The sequence below is a fragment of the Eretmochelys imbricata genome, chromosome 1, assembly GCF_965152235.1.
Source record: "Eretmochelys imbricata isolate rEreImb1 chromosome 1, rEreImb1.hap1, whole genome shotgun sequence".
In the NCBI taxonomy this organism is placed as follows: Eukaryota; Metazoa; Chordata; order Testudines; family Cheloniidae; genus Eretmochelys; species Eretmochelys imbricata.
The window spans coordinates 57,608,649-57,631,426 of NC_135572.1; the positions used below are offsets into that span (position 1 = coordinate 57,608,649).

Genomic DNA, 22,778 nt, shown 5'->3' on the forward strand with positions numbered 1-22,778 from the left:
CAGGTCAGCTGACTCAAGCTTGCGGGCTAAAAATTGCTGTGTAGATGTTCAGGCTCAGGTTGGAGTCCAAGCTCTGGGATCCTGTTAGGATTTTTTATCTCTGGATAGACATATCCCAAGTGCCACAGCTTATCTAAAACTCAGCATACTTCTATGAATACAGAAAACACAACAAACATTTGTTTCATACATCAATTTATTATGCTATATTAGTTTTGTTATTTATTGCAATTACAACAAAAACAACGCAGGAATTCTGGGTGCAAAGATAACCTACCCTAAGCAGCTCTCCCATCACGTGTTTTGACCTGGGCTAATAAGGAAACCTTAAGAAGCTGCTCCAGTCTGATTTTATACAACATGTAAATCTCAGAAATGTAACACACTCACTAGATCCAGAAATCCTGCTTTAAAATCCTCATTAGCTGACAGACTAAATAAACCAACAACAAAAACAGAGGAAAAGAGTTAGCTTTAGAACAATAGTAACTACAAAAATAATTATGTATCAAAAATATGTTTTAGTTTCAAATCTTTATTTTGTTGCTTTAGGTTTTGCGCTAAAGAAAGCAGAAATGGTTTTCATTCCAGTTTTGTCAACTTTGGCCAGAGCTTTCTGAGCAGCAGACATCTTGCTAGTTGTCTGTTAACGAAATGAGATAAAAAGAGAAAAAAAAGAAAAAATTACTGAGCAAATCTGCAGGAGGGGATGCTAATCTACAAACTCACACATACTGAAATCAGTTAAAGGTTTGCTTGGTTTCTTAGTCTACAGTATACAGCAGGGAAAGATGATGTGGGATAAAACTGAAGGAAAAAACCTTACAATTTTGAGATTTTTCAACAGAAAATAGTTGTCATGAATTATTTAACCTCAAAGACAGAGAATCTGTTAAGAGGATAAGGAAGCAAAATATCTCTCCCTCCTGCAGAATGAAGTACCCTAACTCAAATGCTTACTTTGGATAATCCTGGAGTGTACATTAACAGGAATAATGCACGCAATACAGCAGACATATACTGTACCCTGTGACTCAGTCTCATGATTATGTTGTCAGCCGGCTGGATTACAGCCTTGCATTACAGATGATGAATAATTCACACTGATTTACTATCAAAATCTTTTAGAACAGTGAAATAAAGGGAAAGAGAGGAAAGGACACTAACGATGAAAGAGGTAACCAAGGTTTGAAAAGCACGTTGAGGCCACTGGGACAGCTTCCTAGAGACTGTTACACCTAAAACACATTTTATGTGCCACATTTTATAGAGCTGACCTCCTTCGCTTCTTACATTTTAAATTAGCATGCTTCACATCTCTAGCCATTTTCCCTATTAAGAAATCTTTGCATTGACCTTTCCTTCTGTTAGTCCTCCTACTGTAGGACTTCACAATGTCACTCAATTTGGGTTTAGCTATGATGTTATGGACAGAATAATGATATGCAACCAACAGTAAGATTATCTGCATTACTTACAGTGCAAACAAAAACACTGCCAAAGTATTTTAAAAGTGCAGTACACTGAACAGAACCCACGAGCCAATTCATCCTTCCCAGATGCTCTTAACTACATATTTTGTTATTTCAGAAGTAAATCAAATTTAATATTAAAGCTTTCTTCAGTCCTTTTTGTGCCAAGATTCAAAAACTGCATGTACATGGTATGGGAGTGGGGAAAAAATGGAGCTTTTGAGTCATTTATCACAAGAACATAGGGGAACTCCTGTACCGTCTTTTAAGGCTGTGGAATGCCCCTAATGGAAGAGGGTTTGTGGGAAAGGGTGGTGGTGGGGGGGGGGAATGGAACAACCACTAGGACAGAGGTGGGCAAACTACGGCCTGCGGGACCGTCCTGCCCAGCCCCTGAGCTCTTGATCGGGGAGGCTAGCCCCTGGCCCCTCCCCTGCTGTTCCCCTTCCCCCGCAGTCTGAGTTCACTGTGCCGCCCATGCTCTGACACGCCACTCCTGCGGGGCAATGTGGCGGCATGGCTTGCTCCTGCATGGTAAGGGGGCGGGGAGCAGTCAGGGAACGGGGAGCAGGGGAGGTTGGATCGGGGGTGAAGTCCTCGGGGGCGGTGGTGTGGACAGGGGTTGGGGCAGTCAGGGGACAGGGAGAAGGGGTGGTTGGATAGGGGGTGGGGTTGCGGAGGCCCCAGGAGCGAGGCGGTCGGGGACAAGGAGCGGGGGGGTTGGATGGGTTGGGGTTGTGAGGGGGGCAGTCAGGGGGTGGGAAGTGGGAGTGGGCGGATAGGGGGTGGGGCCAGGCTGTTTGGGGAGGCACAGCCTTCCCTACCCAGCCCTCCATATAGTTTTGTAACCCCGATGTGGCCCTCGGGCCAAAAAGTTTGCCCACCCCTGCACTAGGAGGACCCACTGGCCACGGCTCCTGGAAGAGTAGAGGTGCAAAGAGCAGTAGCTATTACAATAACAGCATGGAGTGGGGCTCTATTGCCTCCCTATGGACTGGAGAATTCCTTCTTCTTCAGCATCCAGAGAACCACTCAACACCAAGCCTGGCTCCTTAGGCTTGGTGCAGACAGAGGATCTATTTATTTTCATATCTCTGCTTCTCCCCTTGGAGTGACAAAATGGTAGACTCCACTGGACTTCCCTGAAAACTTACATTGAAGTTGGCAAATTAGGCAGCTGGTATTGATTTACTTTATTAACCCACACAAACAACTGCACAATACAACATCTGTGGGCAAATTAAGACCTGTTTGAAAATACCTGGGAATTTAAATCAATGTTGCCTCCCTTGCCCCTTTTTTAAAAATAATACAACAGCAAACTAATTGCACTCCCATTTTCCATAATAAATAAATAATAATCCTTTACACTGCTGTAGTAGCTTTCATCCAAGGGGCTCAGAAAGCTTTATAAACATTCACTAAGCCATATAACATTAGTTAAGTAAGTGGCTATCTAAGGCCCACCACTAAAACACAGTCACCTTTGCAGTTATTTAACATTACACTGCAACACTACACAACAGTTTAGGATGGGAAATTAAGACTATCATGTCAAATGGAAACTGCAGGTAGAGTTTAAAGAAGGAGAATGCAATTGCTTTCACTACATTTTTTCCAGGACTCTGGAATCAACACTTCTATGGTACCTCTTATGAAATGTGCCATGATAAATGGTGATAATATATGGTCACGACCTTCATGTCAAACCTTTTTGATTGCTTCAAAAATTTCTGACCTGCCTTATTCACAAACAATTAAGTACCTCAAAAGAATACTGACTGCTTTAGAAGACTTGGCAGGATCAATATATTCAGGGGGTAAAATACCAGGAAGAGTAAAAAGACAGTGCTGACATAAGAACAAATGGATATAAACTGACCAAGAGTAAATTTAGGCTGGAAATTAGAAGAAGGTTTCTAACCATCAGAGGAGTGAGGTTGGGGAACAGCCGTCCAACTGGAGTAGCGGAAACAAGGAACCTAACTGGTCTCACGATGGAGTTTGATAAGTTTATGAACAGGATTATATGATGGGGTTGCCTGAGATAGCAGGGAACTGGACTCAATGACCCAGAAAGTCATTTTCAGTTTGGTTCTTATCAAGGTGAACCCACCTACAATACAGTACATTGATTCTAATTCAGAACATGTTGAATATACTTTCCGAAAACATCCATTTTACATTTGCTTTTCTGACTAAGAGGCACATTGCAAAAAATGGGCACCCTGTGTAACTATTTGACCAGCATTAAAACACGCTTTAACAAAATGTGGGCATGCACATGCATAAAGCACACGTACCTTTTTGTTCTTGAGATCACTGCTGTTAAACTTAGTGTAGTCTTCTTCTGCTTCCACAGGTGCATCTGAGAATTTCCTTTTCTGAAATGTTAAGAGTGATGAAGTCGCTCTGTCAACCACTACTGTGATGTACACACATTGAACGTTAAAGCTGAAAAGGCCCTCGGGCTTTCTGGTGTAAGCTAGACACTGAAATGGCACAGGCAACCAAACAAGTACTATGCAATAGAGTACTGGTAGGTCTCTTTTCATAACAGTCTCCTCAAGAAACAGGAAGATAAACAGTATCTCTTCACTATTCAGAGAAGTTTGGTTAGTTTTGTAGGAAACACATTTTCTTCTCTTTTGCCCACAGAAGACTGATTTATAGAATCACTTACATATACATTTCAATTTCCATCCTTTGCCTTTAGTTTTTAATTCAGAGACTATTTGACTCATCTTTATGGATTAGTGCTGAAAAGTATTATCTACTGGCCAAGGAACAGGGGACAAAATTCAGGTCCTTGTGGTCTCTTGGGACCGGAAAGCACAAAGCAATCCTACATTTGGAACAATGTCTAATCTGTGTGTTGCATACAACCTCTCCTGGGATCGCTACTTTCCACAATCTGGTAATGTTCATATGTTGACTTGTTTGACATACATTGACTTGTTTTTGCTCAATGCTCTCTAATTTCAGTTCAGTGACAATCTAAGAGCCTAACTGTTCAAGTTGCTAGCTATCCTTTACTACTACTGAAGTCAATCGAACTCAAGGGAGTTCAGCACTTGATATGATCAGGCCTTAAGAATGCATGTTTCTTTCCCTAAGCTGTGTGCATTTGGCATTTCACAAATGTAATGAGTGCTTTTTTTTTTTTTTTTTTTTTTAATTTTCAGAGACAATTACCATTGCCTTAATATCCTGTGAAATCTGAGCTGCAGCCTTTCTAGTTTCTTTGCCAGAGTGAGTGATAGTGAAAGTAACCTGAATGGTAACTGTTCTATTTTAAATCCTTATTTTTCACTCTATTTATTGGCACTTGTGATCTCTCTCACTGGCACAAAAACCAGGTCTGCATCTTAGATTTCTCAGGCCCTTAGGACCAGATCCAACAGCAGCCGTTTTTTTAGTTCAATCCAAGTTGGAGCAGGCCCTTTGGGAGGTAGTTTTCTTAAATGCTACACTATAAGAACATTTTTAAATGACAGCCTAACAATAAATTATGATGTCCCTCTTTTGGAATCTTCATGTTTTTAACTTTCAGTAAAACTTTTGTAGTTCAGCTTTAAGTGATCTCAAGTATTTTGCGTGGCTATGTATTATGATCTGACAGCACCAGACTTCATACTCTGAGAAGATATAGTGATTACAATGCAAGATTGGTGGTTACAATTAATGGGATGGTTGGCACGTGTCACATGAAGAGTTCAGACTTCCTCAAAAAGTCTTGTAATAGAAGAGTAAGCTTGGTAATATGCTCCAGCTAGTGGACATTTGTAGCTATACTCTAAGGCTCCTGTGTCTCTCTCCCTTCAGAAATTTATTTCAGATTATTATTTAAGAAGCAATTACTTTGTATTAGTAAGAGACATACATCAGATCTGTCTTGATTTGTAGGAACCATACATTTTGTCCTAACAACTACCTTGGTTTCACATAAGAGAAATTTTAAAATAAGCTAAAACAGAAGGTTTAAAGCAAATCAAATTTCACCTAATTTATGCCTTGATCCTGTAAAGCAGTGAGATAAAACATATTAAAGTAGCATTTTAGGCCCTGAACCTACAAAGATTTACACATGTGCTCAACACACCATGAGCAGCCATGTGGAAGTCAATGGGACCGCAGACATTATTTCACAGTCAAACTATTGAACAAAATTCTAAAAATGGCTTGAGTTGTAATCACACTGCTGATTATTTTTAGAAGTCACTAGACCTTTCTAAAAACAGATTCTCAGCACTATCCAAACAGCATAATAGACATTCATACACATTGTATAATCCACATCACAAGAACGCTCAGCAGAGTTAGTGTAACACCTAATGAATATCACTTGGCTCAAGACAGAATCAAAGGAATAAATTGTGGCCACAGTTACTTCCATGTGGTTGGGCAGGTGTAACTTTTATGAAAAAGACATGAGGTCATATAGTCCCATCAATCTATCAACAAGAGATGCTCAATTTTTTTGATTTTTCATTATAAAAACAGGAAAAAATTATTGACAAAGATGACTGAAATTTTGATGAATAAAAAATAGAAAAATATTTGGCAAAATTTTTGGGATCCGCCTCCCCCTACATTTCTGATCAGTGCTACTACAATGCAGGTTTACTCCTTACTGCATATTTTTTAATACTTTGTCCAGTCTAGTTTTAATTGCCTCAAACATTTGAGAGAGACTAATCCACAACAAAACAGACATCCATCAAGAAGTTTTATTAGTTTTCTACCTTAAAATTTTTCCTATTTTCCTACCTTTAGCGGGGGGTCTGCTTCTGGACTTGTAAGTTCTGGAAGCCTTCAGAATAAAAGATTTTAAGTTACAGTTTTCATATAGAAACAAATCAATATATTGGAATATAACTTTTGAATATGTTAACCTGAAAGTACATTCCTCTCCCACAAAGAGGGCATCAATGCTAATCCCATCAATCACCCTCAAAATATTTTCCACTTCATTTCATATTACTTTTATGACACACTAACGATGAGAGCCAAGTTTTCGAAAGAAGTGGCTAGTGGGATGCCCATTAGGTTTAATCATCTTAGGTGACAACTGAAAGAGGCCTGAGTTTCAGAAAGTGCTGAGCAAACACCCTCTGAAAATCAGTCCCCTTTAATGGTGTCAAGTCAGATACCTAAAACAGAGGAAAACCCAAATCACTAGTTACTTCTGAAAAGCTTGGCTATGAGCTGTGAAAGGATATTTTATATATATATAGCAGCTGATTGAGTGAGAATGGAGAGGCAGTGTAGCTTAATCGCTAGACCACTGCAGTGGAACCCAGGAGTTCTGGGTCCTATTCCTGGCACTGCAACTAGCCTACTGGGTGACTTGGGAAAGTAACTTCACCTCTCTCTGTCTCAGCATCTCCTCTATAAAATGGTGATAACAACATCGACCTTTGTAAAGCACTTTGAGATGAATGGATTAAAAGTGCTATGAAGGGCTAGGTATTATTATTATAATTATTAGTATATTTCTACTTGCAAAACATGCTGTTTACATTCACAATGCCAACCTAGACTTAATAAAGAAAGTTCCACTCTTCCTAAGAATGGCCATACTGGGTTAGAACAATGGTCCATCTAGCCCAGTATCCTGTTTTTTGACAGTGGCCAGCGATAGATGCTTCAGACAGAACAGGGCAATTACTGAGTGATCCATCTCATCACCCAGTCCTGGCTTCTGGCAGTCAGAGGTTTAGAGGCACCCAGAGCGTGGGGAGGCATCCTTAACCATCTTGGTGAGTAACTATTGATGGACCTATTCCCCATGAACTTACCTAATTCTTTTTTGAACCTGGTTATAGCTTTGGCATTCAAAAAAATCACATGGCAAACAATTCCAAAGGTTGACTGTGCGTTGCATGAAGAAGAACTTCCTTTTGTTTGTTTTAAACCTGCTGCCTATTAATTTCATTGGATGACCCTGGGTTCATGTGAAGGGGTAAATAACACTTATTCACTTTCTCCAAACCATTCATGGTTTTATAGACCTCTGTCATATCCCCTTGAGTCATCTCTCTTCTAAGCTGAACAGTCCCGGTCTTCTTTAATCTCTCCTCATATGGAAGCTCTTCCATACCCCTAATCAATTTTATTGCCCTTCCCTGTACTTTTTTCCAGTTCTAATATCTTTTTAGGATAAAGTGACCAGAACTGCACGTAGTGTTCAAGGTATGGGAATACCACGGATTTAGACAGTGACATGGTATTTTCTATCCCCTTCCTAATGGTTCCTAATACTGTTAGCTTTTTGACTGCTGCAGCACTTCAGCAGATGTTTTCATAGCACTATCCATGATGACGCCAAGATCACTTTCTGAATAGCAACAGTTAATTTAGACCCCATCATTTTGTATGTATAGCTGGGATTATGTTTTCCAATATGCATTACTGTGCTCTTATCAACAATGAATTTCATCTGCTATTTGGTTGCCCACACACCTAGTTTTCTGAGATCCTTTTGTAACTCTTCTCAGCCAGCTTTGAGCTTAACTGTCTTAAGTAATTTTGTATTGTCTGCAAATTTTGCCATATCACTGTTTACCTTCATTTCCTGATCATTTATGAATATGTTGAACTACACTGGTGCCAGTACAGATACTTGGGGGACTAATTCTCACCATAGTGAAAGCTGACCATTTATTTGTAGCCTTTGTTTCCTATCTTTTAACTAGTTACTAATCCATTGAAGAACTTTCCTCTTATCCCATGACTGAAGAACCTTTGCAGAGGGACCTTGTCAAAGGCTTTCTGAAAGTCCAAATACACTAATCCACTGGATCACCTTTGTCTACATTTGTCGATACTTTCAAAGAATTCTAATAGGCATGATTTCTCTTTACAAAAGCTGTGCTGATTCTTCCCCAATATATCATGTTCATCTACGTGTCTGATAATTCTGTTCTTTGCTATTGTTGGCACTGAAGTTAGGCTTACTGGCCTGTAGTTGCCATGATTGCCTCTGGAGCTTTAAAAAAAAAAAAATACTGACATTACATTAGCTGTCCTCCAGTCATCTGGTACAGAGGCTGTTAAGTGATAGGTTACATTCCATTCCATAGTTGTTCCACAATTTCATAACTGAGTTCGTTCAGAGCTCTTGGGTGAATACCATTTGGTCCTGTGGCTTATTACTGTTTAGTTTATCAATTTGTTCCAGAACTTCCTCTACTGACACCTCAATTTGGAAAAGTTCCTCAGATTTGTCACCTAAAAAGAAAGGCTCAGGTGTGGGAATCTCCCTCACATCTACACGATAAAGACTGATGCAAAGAATCAATTTAGGTTCTCTGCAATGGCTTTGTCTTCCTTAGGTGCTTCTTTAGCACCTTGATAACTCATTGGCCCCCCGAATTGTTTGGCAGGCTTCCTGTTTCTGATATACTTAAAAAAAAAGTTTTGCTGTTACTTTGTGTGTCTTTTGCAAATTGGTTTTCAAATTCTTTTTTGGCCTGCCTAATTATACTTTTACATTTGACTTGCCAGAATTTATGTTCCTTTCTATTTTCTTCAGTAGGATTTGACTTCCTCCTCCAATTCCTACCCTCCTCGGATATTTAATAAGTGACAAAAATATCTCTATCAGTCCCTGTAACTTGATGGTCAAAGTTACAGTATTCAGTAGAAAAGGTCATCTGCAGAGCAATGTGTGTCATATAAAGCTAACAAATAATTAAAATACTTACTGTAAGTACTTAGATAGCTCAACACTCAGATCTTCAGAAATATATTCTGATATTAAACCATGGGCATATCGTACATAGTCATCTGAAAGTTAAAAACAAACAAACATGATTCGGGGAAAGAGAGTGTGCATCCATGTTATACAGTCACAGGACTGCTTTTCAATCCATGCTCTTGTATGTCACTATAACCCATTATGATGAGCTAATGCTAAGAAACTACTAACAGACACGTGATGTTTCTCTTTGTTGAGTAGTTTATGTTATATGACACTTGTAGGTTTAATTAAAAAGCAAGGAGTTACTATGCTTACTTTGTCAGCACAGATGTTATTAATCTCTGTGGCATGTACTTTATAAAATCTGTTTGCTTTCTGAGAACTCTAAATATAATGTATTTTTTCTGCACAATTAATTTTTAAAAAATGCTGCAGAAGTAAAAAGCTGACTCAACAAAATGTGTAATCATTAATTTTAAAGCATCTGGATCCTACAATTATTTGGCAACAGTTTCAGTACTAAAATATATTTCTGGCTTCAACTGAAAACAATTAGATGAGACAATGAGTCTATTTCAAAGCCTTGTACTTAATGTCAGTATTTTATGAAAAATGCCAAGGCATATCTAAACATCACTGGCAAGACAGGATAATTATCTGTGGAAATATGAACTACTAGAAGCTGTTTTCAGGACAGGAAACTCTTGCTATAAAAGTTTTTCTGGAAATCAAACCTTTGGCAACATTAAGTCCTAAAACATCTCTTTTTCTGTCCCCCTCCCCACAAAACGGCAAAACAAGGCTTAGCTCCTGCAAACTCTTCTGTATATGAATAACTTGATGTCAATGGGGCTATTAGAGAGTAACTTTACTCACATGCATAAATGTTTGCACAAGCAGACCCCAAGCCAATACCTTGCCTCTTAATTAGCCTTAAAACAGCCAAGCACTTCAACCCCCTCCCCCGAACTATATGGAAGCATATGGTAAACCAGCCCCCAGAGTAGAAAAGATATATTTCTCCTGGGTCAGAGATGGTTTGCCACACACGATTACGTGAAGTTTTGTAATAGCACAAAGCAAATTGGCGCCAAAACAGATATAATTAATAAACTGGCCCCAGTGTGCACATTTTAGCTCTACTGGCACCACTTTCCTGTGTGCTTTACAACAACAAAAAGCAGATTTGTTTCTCACATATTTCCTCCTTCCTTAACCCCCTTTGGCATCCAAAACCATAAAGGAGTGGTCCAGATCCAACACACTGATTCTGAACTTCACCCTTATACCCCATCTATACCTAAATAGAGATGTTCTTGTTATCTTGCTCTTCTTTTTATGGCACTGAATTGTTAGGTCAAGTCAATTACTACAGCAATTCTTCACTTCTCTCAGACTCAGATATGAAGCTGCATCATCCCCGTCCTCCAGAAATCTTCACTGGCTTCCTTATTTAAAAATCCAGTACAGAGTTTTCCAAGGAGTTCCTACTGCCACCCTAACCCATACCCTAACTCTTAACCTGCCGTCAGCTTTTCCGTTTATTCAAGATATTTGCTTCTCTTCTCAAATGTCAGAGAATTTTGTATCTCCCTTCCTTGTCTTTTCTCAGTGGGCTTCTCCCACACTGCTCTCACCATATGAAATAGCCTCCCTAATAGCAAATCTCATCTCAAGATCCATCTCTTCTCCCTGGGTTATATGACTCCCAACCTTCCTCTCTAATAAAACATTCAGATCCCACACGCTAATCCTTCCCTGTTTCCCTTGTACTCATTCTCCCATTGGATGCCCTACAACACTTCTGTCTTACCACACCAACAGATGCTACCTGGCGGTTATTACTGTAATCTACACAGCTGCATTTACAGGTAGACTGTGAAGATTACTGCCATACTCTTGAATCAGCAACTGTATGCAAAAATCAATTGCACTCTCTTATCATTGAATGATGATTAAAAATAAGTGTTGAGTAAGTTCCCTTTGACTTTCTGCCAATCCCTTTGCTACATACAGTAGTTAGAGACACTTCAGAACCTCCTCCAAAACTGACCTAACTTTAACCCACACTATGCCCTCCTTCAATGTTGTTCTTTAAAATCTAGACCCTTTTCAATGGCAAATCTATAATAAAGAATATACACACCTTCCTGTAAGGTGGGAGGATACAAGAGAAAACATTGTAGATTGAGACTAACAATAAATTTACCAAAGATAACGGTTAAATATAGTAAAGATGGACCTGATCTGACAGTTCCAATTTCCTTTTATTTATTTAATCTTTTTGGAAGTAATAAAAAGTTACTGTAAAGTTAAAGGCACGCAAGTCTCTCAGCACCACCTCCTTTTTGAAACTATATATTATAATGCACCCCCTATAAAACTGTCTAGATATCTCTTAAATCTCATTTATGCTTTTTCCTTCATATCATTACTTGATAACTGGTTTTCCACATACTCAGTACTCAGAGTTCAAGAAGCCTGCCATGATTACCTGTTCACTGTTTCCTCATTTTTAGATTGCATGCTGGCTTCTGAACCTCTTAGTAAAGTGAATAATTTACTTTGCTTAATTTGCTCTAATCACTTTCTGAATTTGAATTTCTTCTCTTAAAATTTTGATCTTTTTCTTCATCATAGTGCATATTCTGAAGGGCATATCTAGGATATTTCATAATCCAACCCCTCATTGACCTTGTCCTCAGGAAAAAAGGTGATCAAAATAATGGTGAAACCTTACAACTTAATGATTATGGTAATAACTCTAACACTTTGGGTGGAATTTTCAAAATCATCTAAATGATTTAGGAACACAAGTCGTAGTGACTTTCAATAGGACTTGTGCGCACAAAGGCACTTTTGAAAATCCCCCTTTATACTGTGTGTATTCAATGTATTATTAAATCATAATTTATATTATGTGAGTATACATAACATAACTATGCCTATACATACTGTATAGAGAAAAGGAGTACTTGTGGCACCTTAGAGACTAACCAATTTATTTGAGCATGACATGAACATACTGTATAGAGATAATTCATATCTATTATACTAAGATTACACAAGATGCATATTCTCTCTCTCTCCCTCTGCATAATCATTGCACAGGAGTACGATCCCAACTTGAGTATTTGTTCTCCGAGCACATCAATGAATAGTGATGGCTTGCTGAATTGGCGCCTCAATTAGATCTCACTAGAAGCTATTCAGAACCCTTCTCCCGGTATATTTGGTGCATTATACAATTACCACATTTCAGGCACCACAGAACTCAAAACAGTCATGGCACCACTACAGTAACTACACGAAAAACATTTTGGGCAAGAAATATTTTTAAATGTTTACAAACCATTTAAAATTATTGCTAGATTCTAGCTGAGCATCTAAGCTGCAGGTATCTTATCACATAAAGATATATTTAGTTAGAACTACACTTCGTTTTCTTACCTTCTTTAACATCTGTGATTTGTTTGCTGCTGATAAATGTAGCTGATTGCACCCTTCCACCCACACATACATTGCTGCTTTTAAGTACTTTCACTGTCTGGCTGACCTGTAAGGAGCCACAGATTGAAATGTCTAAATCAATGTTGTTATGCACGTGTGTTAATACGGTGACAAAGCCCTTGTAATTTGGTTTAAAGCACATAAAATGCTCAAGTTATGAACTGTGATGAAACTTAATATACATCTGTAATGACTAGCATATGATCTCAAAAAATTAAGGATCCAGTGTTTCGGCCTGCTGCCTTTGAGACATGGCAGCTAGATTTGCAGCTCCGCTGAGACGGGCTGGAATTTACAGTTGGAGCAGCTATGGATTTTACAGATGATTCATGCACCTGCTCAGAAAAGTAAGGGTTTTTCCATTTCTATTGGAATGGGAATGGAGTCCTGAACAGGAATGGAATGTAATCATCAGGATTCTGTAGGCCAGGGCATTGTCAGATTCAATATAAGAGAGAGATTGTCAATAGAGAAGGATCCAATTTTGTTTTGGAGGTCACGGAATCCGTGACTTTAATGGACCTCCATGACTTCTTCTGCTTCAGCCCATGGGGCTGGAGAAGCTGACAGCCCCTGCCCAGGAGCAGCAGTGGGGCCGGAGTAGTGGTCGGTGGTCAGCCCCTGCCACAGGAGCAGCAGTGGGACTGAGTCAGCCCCCGGGGCTGGAGAAGCTATCAGCTCCAACCGAGAAGCAGAGGCAGGGTTGGAGCAGAGGCCAGCCCCCGGCGGGGCTCCGACTGTTAGTTCCCGCCCCCTCAGGTATTTTTAGTAAAAGTCACAGACAGGTCACAGGCTTCTGTGAATTTTTGTTTATTGTCCATGACTTTTACTAAAAATACCTTGATAAAATCTTAACCTTATCAATAGATCAAGAACATTATAATTATATAACAGGCACCTGCAAAAACATAAATATTCAGCCATGGATGTGAAAATTAATATCAGAGATGTGAAACTATATGGACTCTTCCAGTGATATTTTTCCCTTATACCAGCCTTGGAAAAATTCCACTTAACCCAGACCAGTACTTCCTTTAACAGGCAAGAACACTACTGTTATCCCCCCCACCCCGCCCACGATCATGGCAAAAGGTGGGAAGTAGTTTTTGTGCTTGGGGTGGTAAACGTTAATGACAATCTTTCAAGGCTCCCTTACATCTTGTGATTGACATAGATTTAATCATTTTCTCAGATGGATGATGTTGCAGTAGATCTATTCTGATTGAAAGGATCTGCTTCTTTGTGTACAACAGCTTGGACAAGTACAGCAGCTTGGACAACAGCTTACCTGACACAGTACAATTTCTTTTAGGCATAGAGAGTGTGGGCAGGCTTGCTTCACGGGTGATACATAGTTGCACGCCCCACCAGTATTAGGGGAGACAATGTAGAGAGCTCATGAGGAACACTGTTGCATCAAATCACAGCAGTGTTCAAGTGTATGCTTCCCTCCATGTTTGGCCGGCCGCTATGGGCTAGGGAGTGAGAAATGGTCATAGCCTTGCTTCCTTCCCATGCTTTAAGGCAAAGAGCAGTCCCTCAGCTCAGGGACAGCATAGAAATAGCAACTGTAGCCTACTCTGGACCTTTCTGTGCCTGTGCAGGGACTAACCACAGTCTGGTTCTGTCTAAGAGGGAATCTGCTAAAAATCTGCTATTTCCTTAACACTTTATATTTGTCACATTCTAAAGTATGACAGCTTTACTGATGTGTTTACTCTTGTTCAACGGGATATGGATTTCGAATATACTCACGTTTTGTGATTCAAATATAATGTGAAGAAAACTTCTTACTATTTTAAATTTTGCACATAAAAGCTCTTTGAAAGCAAAAGAGAAATGTAATACCTTTTTCTTTAACCACTTCAATGTCTTCTCTTGGCTGTATTTATAAAATTTCTTATTGTCAATTTCTAGGATAGAACAAAACAAGGGAATAAAGTCATAATTGGTTTTCATTTTCAATACATTAAAAACTCAAAAGATGCACATAAGGCATGGAAGTTATTTCATAGTTTGCACATGTCATCAGGGTAATAATACTGAAAAATATTGGAAATGTGGAAAAACAACACAGCAAGCTGATGTTCACAAGACCATGCAACTTGACAATTGTCTCTAATTAACCCTGATTCAGGAAAGCACATGTGTTATTTAAGTATATGAATAGTCTCAGTCCAATGGTTTCAAAAGTGGTGTCAATGAGACTATTTACATGATCAAAGTTGAGCACATGCTTAAGTGCTTTGCTGAATCCCTTTTGACACATGCCAACAGACGGTTACATTTATAAGTGATATGGTCACAGCTGTTTTTTTCATCTCAGGTTCAGTTCCTAGTCAATTTGTTGTTAAGCCTCATGTCTTAAACCTGGACTTTGTAAACAGATGCATCTGGCACCAAAGGCAGAAAAAAAGAATAGTTTATAAAAAATATTTCACTGCTCTTCCAAGCATTCTCCCCCAAAGACTCATAGGATGGTGCATAGCAACATTTTCTTTTTCATCTCCTCCTCCTGCTTCTAAATAATTTAACATAAATGTCAAAGCAAACAAGTTGTAGTTCTTAAAAAAAAAAAAAAAGTGAAACATGCAAATTATTTGGGGATGGTAATATGTCTTATCTATTATTTGTTAAGCACAATATAAATTAATTATGATATATGTATTAAAATATTTTCCATATCTGCAACTATGAGAGCATAAACATTCATTGCTGATGAATGATTAGTTATCTGCGTGTGCTGGGGCAAATGGAAGAGGAAATTACAAAGATTTCAGGAAAATTTCAGCATAGAACTGCACACTAAATTAATAGTGCATAAATTCCAGAAATTGAATGAAATGTGTAAGATGTGAAAGATGTGAATGTGAAAGATGATATAGGAGACTTTAGAACACACCACATTTCAATCTTGCTCTTTAACAGGTATTTCAATAGGGTTTAATAACCTATATAACATTACCATTAATACTTACATCTGTTTTATGTAATTTAAAAGGTCTGATACCATACTCCAGCACTAGGCTCATGGAGTTTCTTTCTCTCCCTGCAAACAACCAACAACGCTTTATTTATGGTTCCTTCGGCATTTCCTTCTTTGAGGTTTATTTTGGCTCTTTCAAACTGCATACAAATATCTAATTGTTATGTACTTTTTGTGTGCATAGCAGGGGACGGTGAGGGGTTGGGGAATGTTACATACAAGATATAGTTTAATTTCATCTCAACCATGGTAGAAGAGTAAAAAAGTAAATATTTTTACATAGCAAAAAAGAAAAGAAAAGGCACCTTAGTGGCACCTTAGAGACTAACCAATTTATTTGAGCATAAGCTTTCATGAGCTACAGCTCACTTCATCGGATGCATACTGTGGAAACTGCAGAAGACATTATATACACAGAGACCATGAAACAATACCTCCTCCCACCCCACTCTCCTGCTGGTAATAGCTTATCTAAAGTGATCACTCTCCTTACAATGTGTATGATAATCAAGTTGGGCCATTTCCAGCACAAATCCAGGTTTTCTCACTCTCCGCCCCCCCCCCCCCACACAAACTCACTCTCCTGCTGGTAACAGTAGCTCACGAAAGCTTATGCTCACAGTATGCATCCGATGAAGTGAGCTGTAGCTCACGAAAGCTTATGCTCAAATAAATTGGTTAGTCTCTAAGGTGCCACAAGTACTCCTTTTCTTTTTGCGAAGACAGACTAACACGGCTGTTACTCTGAAAAAAGAAAAGAAAACTCCAAATACTATGCTTCATTTTATAACTGACCTGTTGCAGATTAAGTAGTTAGTTGCGATATTGTTGGCTACAGCCTTTTGGGACTCAAAAAAAAAAGCTTTAAAATGGTTCTTAAAAGAAAAAAAGTTTGATAGAAGCACAAAAGGGATACACGAACCTATTTGTTGCTCAAAGAAACTAACATGATTTGGGTCCAAGAATATAATGTACAATTTTTGGATTTCCCTTATCTGAGAAAGTTCGAGGAGAGGACACTCTCTTGCCATCCTCCCCAAATCCATGTTGAAAAATAGTTCAAGTCCAGATTTCCCGGCAGAATCTCCAAACAGCATGAAACAGAGTGACTCAGTTAGGGAAGGAAATATAGAATGTGAAGCCATTTTCATTAAAACATGAAAAATAATTACACTGAACCCTTCAGAGATCACTTTGTTTGAAAGTATTTTATGCACTTGACAGTTTGTACTATTACATACTAGGAACTGACAATATTTGAGACCTCTGAAGAATTGAAATGAGTTGTGAAAGTCACAAACTGCTGACAAAAGGATTCAGTACTGGAACATGGATTTTACGTGTAATCCACATTTGATATTGGTGAGAGTTAACAACTATGTTTGATAATATGAGAATATATTGGAAAGACTTTTTTTCCCTAATGTGTCTGGTGCCTATAAAACTGGTCTGAGACATCTGGAAAGATTGGGTTTGAGAAATACAAATGGAATATAAGTGGTTCTACAATTAAATAATATGTTCAGCAATTGGGTAATCGCTATGTAGGCTTGGAAGTTTCCCTGATGTATTGTTGAGCAAACTGCCTAAAGCACATTTTAACATCTATTTTCTCAGTACTTTCCATAACTCAGAAACTCATATGGCCCCTTTTTTTCCTACCTTCTGGGAATATAAGCTTGGCAATATTACTTAGTTATTCTAATCAGGTAAGTTTTCTTGGCTTTTCATATTAATCACATCAGACAAGATCACAATGCAACTTTTGCCTTGCAAAATGAAACAAAGAGTAACACTCACAAACTGAAGTTCATAACCCTTTATTAATCCTTTTCTATCATAGTGTCTCCCTCATACATGAACTTATTTTGAAACAATCCTCCTCACCCAGATCTAGTGAACAGAAAGAAGTAATTTCCTCTACCAACGAAGCAGGTGAATGCAAGTTCAGTGTGATTTTTACACAGGAACAGAACTCTGACTGCTTCAGTGCCCTGGCTGCTGGGTGCCAGGCAGGGGGACTTCTTACTGTTAGCCCAGCAAGTGTAAACTATCAGTGCTCTAGGTTCAGAATTTACTACCCAGATTCCCAGTGCCAGTTATGCTTTTTTTTTTTAATTTGTTAAGCACCACTACTATGTTCAGTGCCATCTATGACACAAATACTTCTTGCCCCAAGAAGCTTACTCTCAAATAAGGCAGAGTACACAGAGCAATGAGAGGCCGTAGTAGAGAAGTACTAGGTTCTTTTAGAAATGCATTAGTCATAATACCAGTAGTCCTTGTGAACACTAGACAAAGTAAGTCTTTAAGAGTGATTTGAATGACAAGCGAGTAGTGGGTTGGTGGAAAGGAAATGTGAGACGTGATTAATAGCCCCAAGTGTATTTGTTACATATTAATGTGTGTGGTGCTGTAAAAGAGAAAAAATAGCTGAAGTCCTTGCTCCAAGATACAATCCATAGAACAGGCACAAAGGGGACAAGCAGCACTTGGAGACCCAGAAATGGTTATGACTAAGAATGGTGTATAAAAAACACTGAGTTAAAGTCAATCACATTTTTACATATTTCAAAACAAAATATAAAGATGCTGGCTTTCAGAATTTGTGCCAGTTGCTGAAAAGGCTATACATTATATAAAAGTATATACATATATATTTTATATATAAACAAAAGTAAATAATTCCCATTTGTCTAAAGGAATAAAGGAGCTTCCTAGAGGTTGCTCTGTTGTACTATAACTGGATTATTATTTACAGAACTAGCACTGAGATAAGGTTAAGAAAGAAGAACTTTTTATGGTAACCACTATTATATTTTTGCTACGGAATTAAAAAAAAACCAACGATTTCCTAAGGGCTACATTGCGATTTGTACTAGGCATCCATGCAAGGGAGTAACCCACCCCCCCTTAATTACCCCTACACAGACTTCCTAGTCTGGGTGGCTCCGGAGTAAACCACATTATTCCCTCAGTGGAGCAGGTGGATAGAACATTGGCTTCTCCTCCTTCACTTGCTGACCAGCATGGGGGTGGGGCTGAGGGGACTGTAATTTACTTTTGGTACAAACCAGCAGTAAAATTACTACCACTCCAGAGTAAGCAGGGAGAAACAGTGACCTGGAGGCGTATGTGTGTGCCTTCATGGGGCAGTGCAGATTTTGCGCCACCCCTTTGTCTAGGCTGTGCCCAAACTCACACTCTAGCTCTAACGTAAACAGTCATTCATATCTGCTAAAACTATGTGCAACGTGAGCCTTTCTGAAGAGTTAGTTTTGAAACCAAACAAAATAATCTGCAACTCAGAACGGTAAATCTGAATGCTGACCTGGGACCCAATCCTGTGAGATGCTGTGCACCTTCAACTACCACTGAAAGGCCTCTACAGACAAGGCTTCCTGCTTTCATCCTTTGACGTGTGTATCATTTCTTTAGTCATTTACCCTCTTTCGCAAGCTAAGCACAGGTTTCTGGTCAGGCCCACAGCTGGGTTACTCTATTCGTTGTACATGTAACTGGGAATAGTAAGGACACTTTCTCCTTTCTTAATGAAAGTTTACTTTGTGTCCCAGATTTCTTTCATCTTCGTCGCCAGGCTGAGGCTAAGGAAGATAGAAATCTAATCTCCTTCCACCCTTGCTTTATAATTAAATCCTCTAATTTCTGGCTACAGTCAGTATCCATTCAGCATTCCTGGTCTCAACACGTAGGTAGTAACTGTGTTATCAATATGTTCTCCTGCTTGCTCACTGCAATAAACGTGACTATTTTCAATGGAAGCAAGTCCTACTTTATGTTCAAATGAAGCTTTTTACGAAGAAATGGCTGAACACATGCAACACACCCCTTACCCATACAGGACACAACATCATCTCATATTGTGAGAATATATCCGGTTCCCTAAAAGTTCAACATGCCTCTCCAGGTTACTGTTAAATTCCATGAAACAATACGTTTTTAGTTTTCTTCTGTTTGTGGTGCTTATTGTTCCATTGTTACTTTTCAATTATTTGGTAGTTATCCTTGTAACACTGCCTAAATCTTCCCTCCCAAAGGTGTCAGTGACAACTGCAGCCTGCCATGGCTAGCAGGAATTGGTTCAAACAAACCTTCTTGTTCGCATACCTTAGTGCCTTGTAGGTGCTCTACACAGTACAGAAATAGAAAAACTGGTTGATTTTTTTTAATGGAAAAAGAAGGCCAATGTGGAAGATTCTGTTTTCTCTAACTTCTGTATCCTTCTTGAATGATTACCCTCTCCATTCAGTCAGGAGGTCAGTGCAGGACCTTTCGGGATTTTTACAAGTCTTACATTTTCAGATGATATTGCTATGAATTATGAAGCCTCTTTTCCATGTCTGTCAAGCTGTGCTATGAAAAAAGCCATGCATTTAAATGTATCTAACAAACATTTAGGGCCATATGTTGTCCTCAACTGCCACATAAACTCCCAATAATATCAATGGGAATTCTGTGTAAAGATCAAGGATAGTATGTGTATACCCTTGACAGATAGAGTTGTTTCAGGTTTTCTTTAATACAGTTTATCACCAAATGCCCCTTTCAGAACAAAGCTTACAATGGCAGATAACTGCTGACTTTTTTAAAATAAATTTTTCTTTTTACTTAATTTTAACACTACACTATAAGCTTATGGAAAACTGCAGGAACTTGTGTTGTCTCTTCTCCTTTCCTGAAATGCCTTTCACAGTCATTCATTCTCCCTTTTCCCCATCCCAGCTTGGGCCTGCTTACTCTCCATATACCGTACTGGTAATTCACAGGGAACGCTGGTGCCACTGCTCCTTAGTGGACCGTCCACCTGGCAAAAGAGTCACTCCAAGACCCATGGGATACTCACCAACAGAAAAAAAGAGATATTGCTCACAGGATAAGGGAACCACTTGGATTCCTTTACAACTTTAATGATATATCATTTTTAATATCAAATGGTGGAACTGTATGCTACTAATTTAGAGCTGCAGTATATAATTTCAGCCAAGTGCAACACCTTTTAAAATACTGAAATAAAGACCACTTCTAACATCATTACTTAAACTTAAACAATCACTAAAGACAGTTCTACTCGGAGCCAATGACATTGAGGGGGTTACATGTTTATTGTCTCAATGTTTTTCAGACCAAACATTTATAAGTGAAAAGCTGGTGTTCTACTTGCCAACCCTGCACACTCAGCCTGGGATGTAAACACAAGCTAGGTTCTTTCTATCACACGTATCACCCAAAGTAACAGAGCCTCTACATGCTCAATTAGGCCTTCAGCAATACCTGTGCAACTGCAATATTCAAGTGTAACTGAGTAAACAATTCTGTTGCTGATGCAAAAGAAGGAATAAAATCCAGCTCATTCACTCATAACTTGGCAAAAACAGCCCAACTAACTGGAATAAAAGCAATAAAAAAAAATTTATTGCTAAAATCAGCAGATACAACTCTAAACACACAAAATGATGAGCCTGGTGGTGCTATTATCACATAGTCACTTTTCAGCATAAACTTGCACTTTTGAAAGTCTTCAAGTCTTCCAGTAGAGTACAGTTTTGATTAACCTTTGGTTAGACCCCTCCTCTACTGAGAGAGCACTCTTTTGCTGATCCCTGATTTTACTGTAGTTGTGGTGGTTACAGTTGCAATCACAGAAACGCACGTACATACATACATACACAGTAAAAAAAAAAAAAAATTAAAAAATAGAGCTGTAACTGAGATACAAGTTATAAACAAAAGAGAAAGGCTTAATTTGCCAAACATGGCAGTTACTTTATTGAGGGAAAACTTTTTGCAAATTTAGGAGACTGATCAACTACATGAATGGACTCCAATAATAAAATGCAGCAGGACATGTGGCAGATTACATTGGCACACCAAAGATGCTTGGTGAAACAAGACGTAAAAGCCAGTGCCTAGTGCTGTAGGCTTAGCAGCAGAGTGGCTTCTAGTCCCACTGTGCAGAGGTCAACGGAAACAAATAAATACACCCTTCAGAACCCAATATTAGCTGAAGTATTAGTCTGTTAGCTAAACTGATATCCAAAATCATGTACCTTTTTCTTCTATAACATGATGTAGTGAGTCCATAACTCTTGCACACTGTAGCAACATCGTACAGCTAGAAAATTCTGAATCAACCACAACTTGATCCAGTGGTTGGAACTTTCCTTGCTGAAAAAAAAATCAAAAGGGATTATAGAAACATTACTGTCAACAACAGCAAAAATATAATAAGCCATTAAACTTTTTTAAGGCTAGAGCCTTAAACCAAGGATTACAAAGACTGGATTGCTAGTAGTACAACAACATATTCATAAACTGTTTACAGAGCAACAAACTATGAAGAAAGATTTCAAAACCGTAAATACTTACAAAGCACTGAACTTTTCAATTAGTGTACTTTAAAAGGTCCAGTTTTAAAATATCATGGAGAACAAACAAATGCAAAGTACAGAGGGTTTACTTTGGAAGATGACAGCATGTTACAGTAGTTCATGTGTGCCAACAGTTTTTCTAGACACAACCTGCTGGATTAAATTTAGCATCATAATTTTCATTAAAATTTTGCTTTTTTCCCTTCCATAAAGAAGAATCTCAGAGGAGCAGTGCATCTTAAGGAACATAGTACTAACCTTTCACCTCTGGAAAGTGAGTTCCAGTTTGGCCTGAAGTCTTACATAAAGTGGTTTTGGCACAGCTTAAATAGCACTGTACACGACAGCACCATCAAACAAATCTTGCCTTTGCCAGGCATTACAATGCATAATTATTCAGCACAGTTTGGCACAATTGACAGCTTTCCCTTTGGAAACCTCCCTGAGCACATCAGTACAAAGGCTCAGTTAGCTCTCCATCCTTAGAGTGAATGGTTTCTGGGGGCCAAAACTGAAGTCATTATGCTGGTCAGGGTGACAATAAAACACTTCGGTAAACCACATTCATTATTAGAGAATAATCTCATTGGAGCAATCAGAGAATTCATAAAACAACCAACTGAAATTTACAAGGTACAAAACAAAACAAAGGATTTCATATTTGTTTCTAGCGCAGAAAAAAGTAGAGGTAAAAATCAAAAGAAGAAAACGATTAC

The 22,778-nt window shown here is 38.7% G+C and overlaps 1 protein-coding gene across 3 annotated transcripts in view; it reads right to left on the reverse strand.

Annotated features, from left to right (window-relative positions):
• Window positions 1-178: 178 nt before the first annotated feature.
• Window positions 179-22,778, reverse strand: part of RNASEH2B (ribonuclease H2 subunit B) — a 45,473-nt gene continuing 22,873 nt past the window's right edge. For all 3 annotated transcript variants that reach the window (XM_077810976.1, XM_077810959.1, XM_077810968.1), the window contains exons 5-11: window positions 21,742-21,859; window positions 14,536-14,600; window positions 12,628-12,733; window positions 9,182-9,263; window positions 6,243-6,285; window positions 3,776-3,856; window positions 179-643 (exon numbers count right to left, since the gene is read on the reverse strand). In XM_077810976.1, the coding sequence (XP_077667102.1) occupies window positions 536-643; window positions 3,776-3,856; window positions 6,243-6,285; window positions 9,182-9,263; window positions 12,628-12,733; window positions 14,536-14,600; window positions 21,742-21,859 (603 nt within the window). In that variant the 3' untranslated portion in view covers window positions 179-535. The remainder of the gene's footprint in view (window positions 644-3,775; window positions 3,857-6,242; window positions 6,286-9,181; window positions 9,264-12,627; window positions 12,734-14,535; window positions 14,601-21,741; window positions 21,860-22,778) is intronic.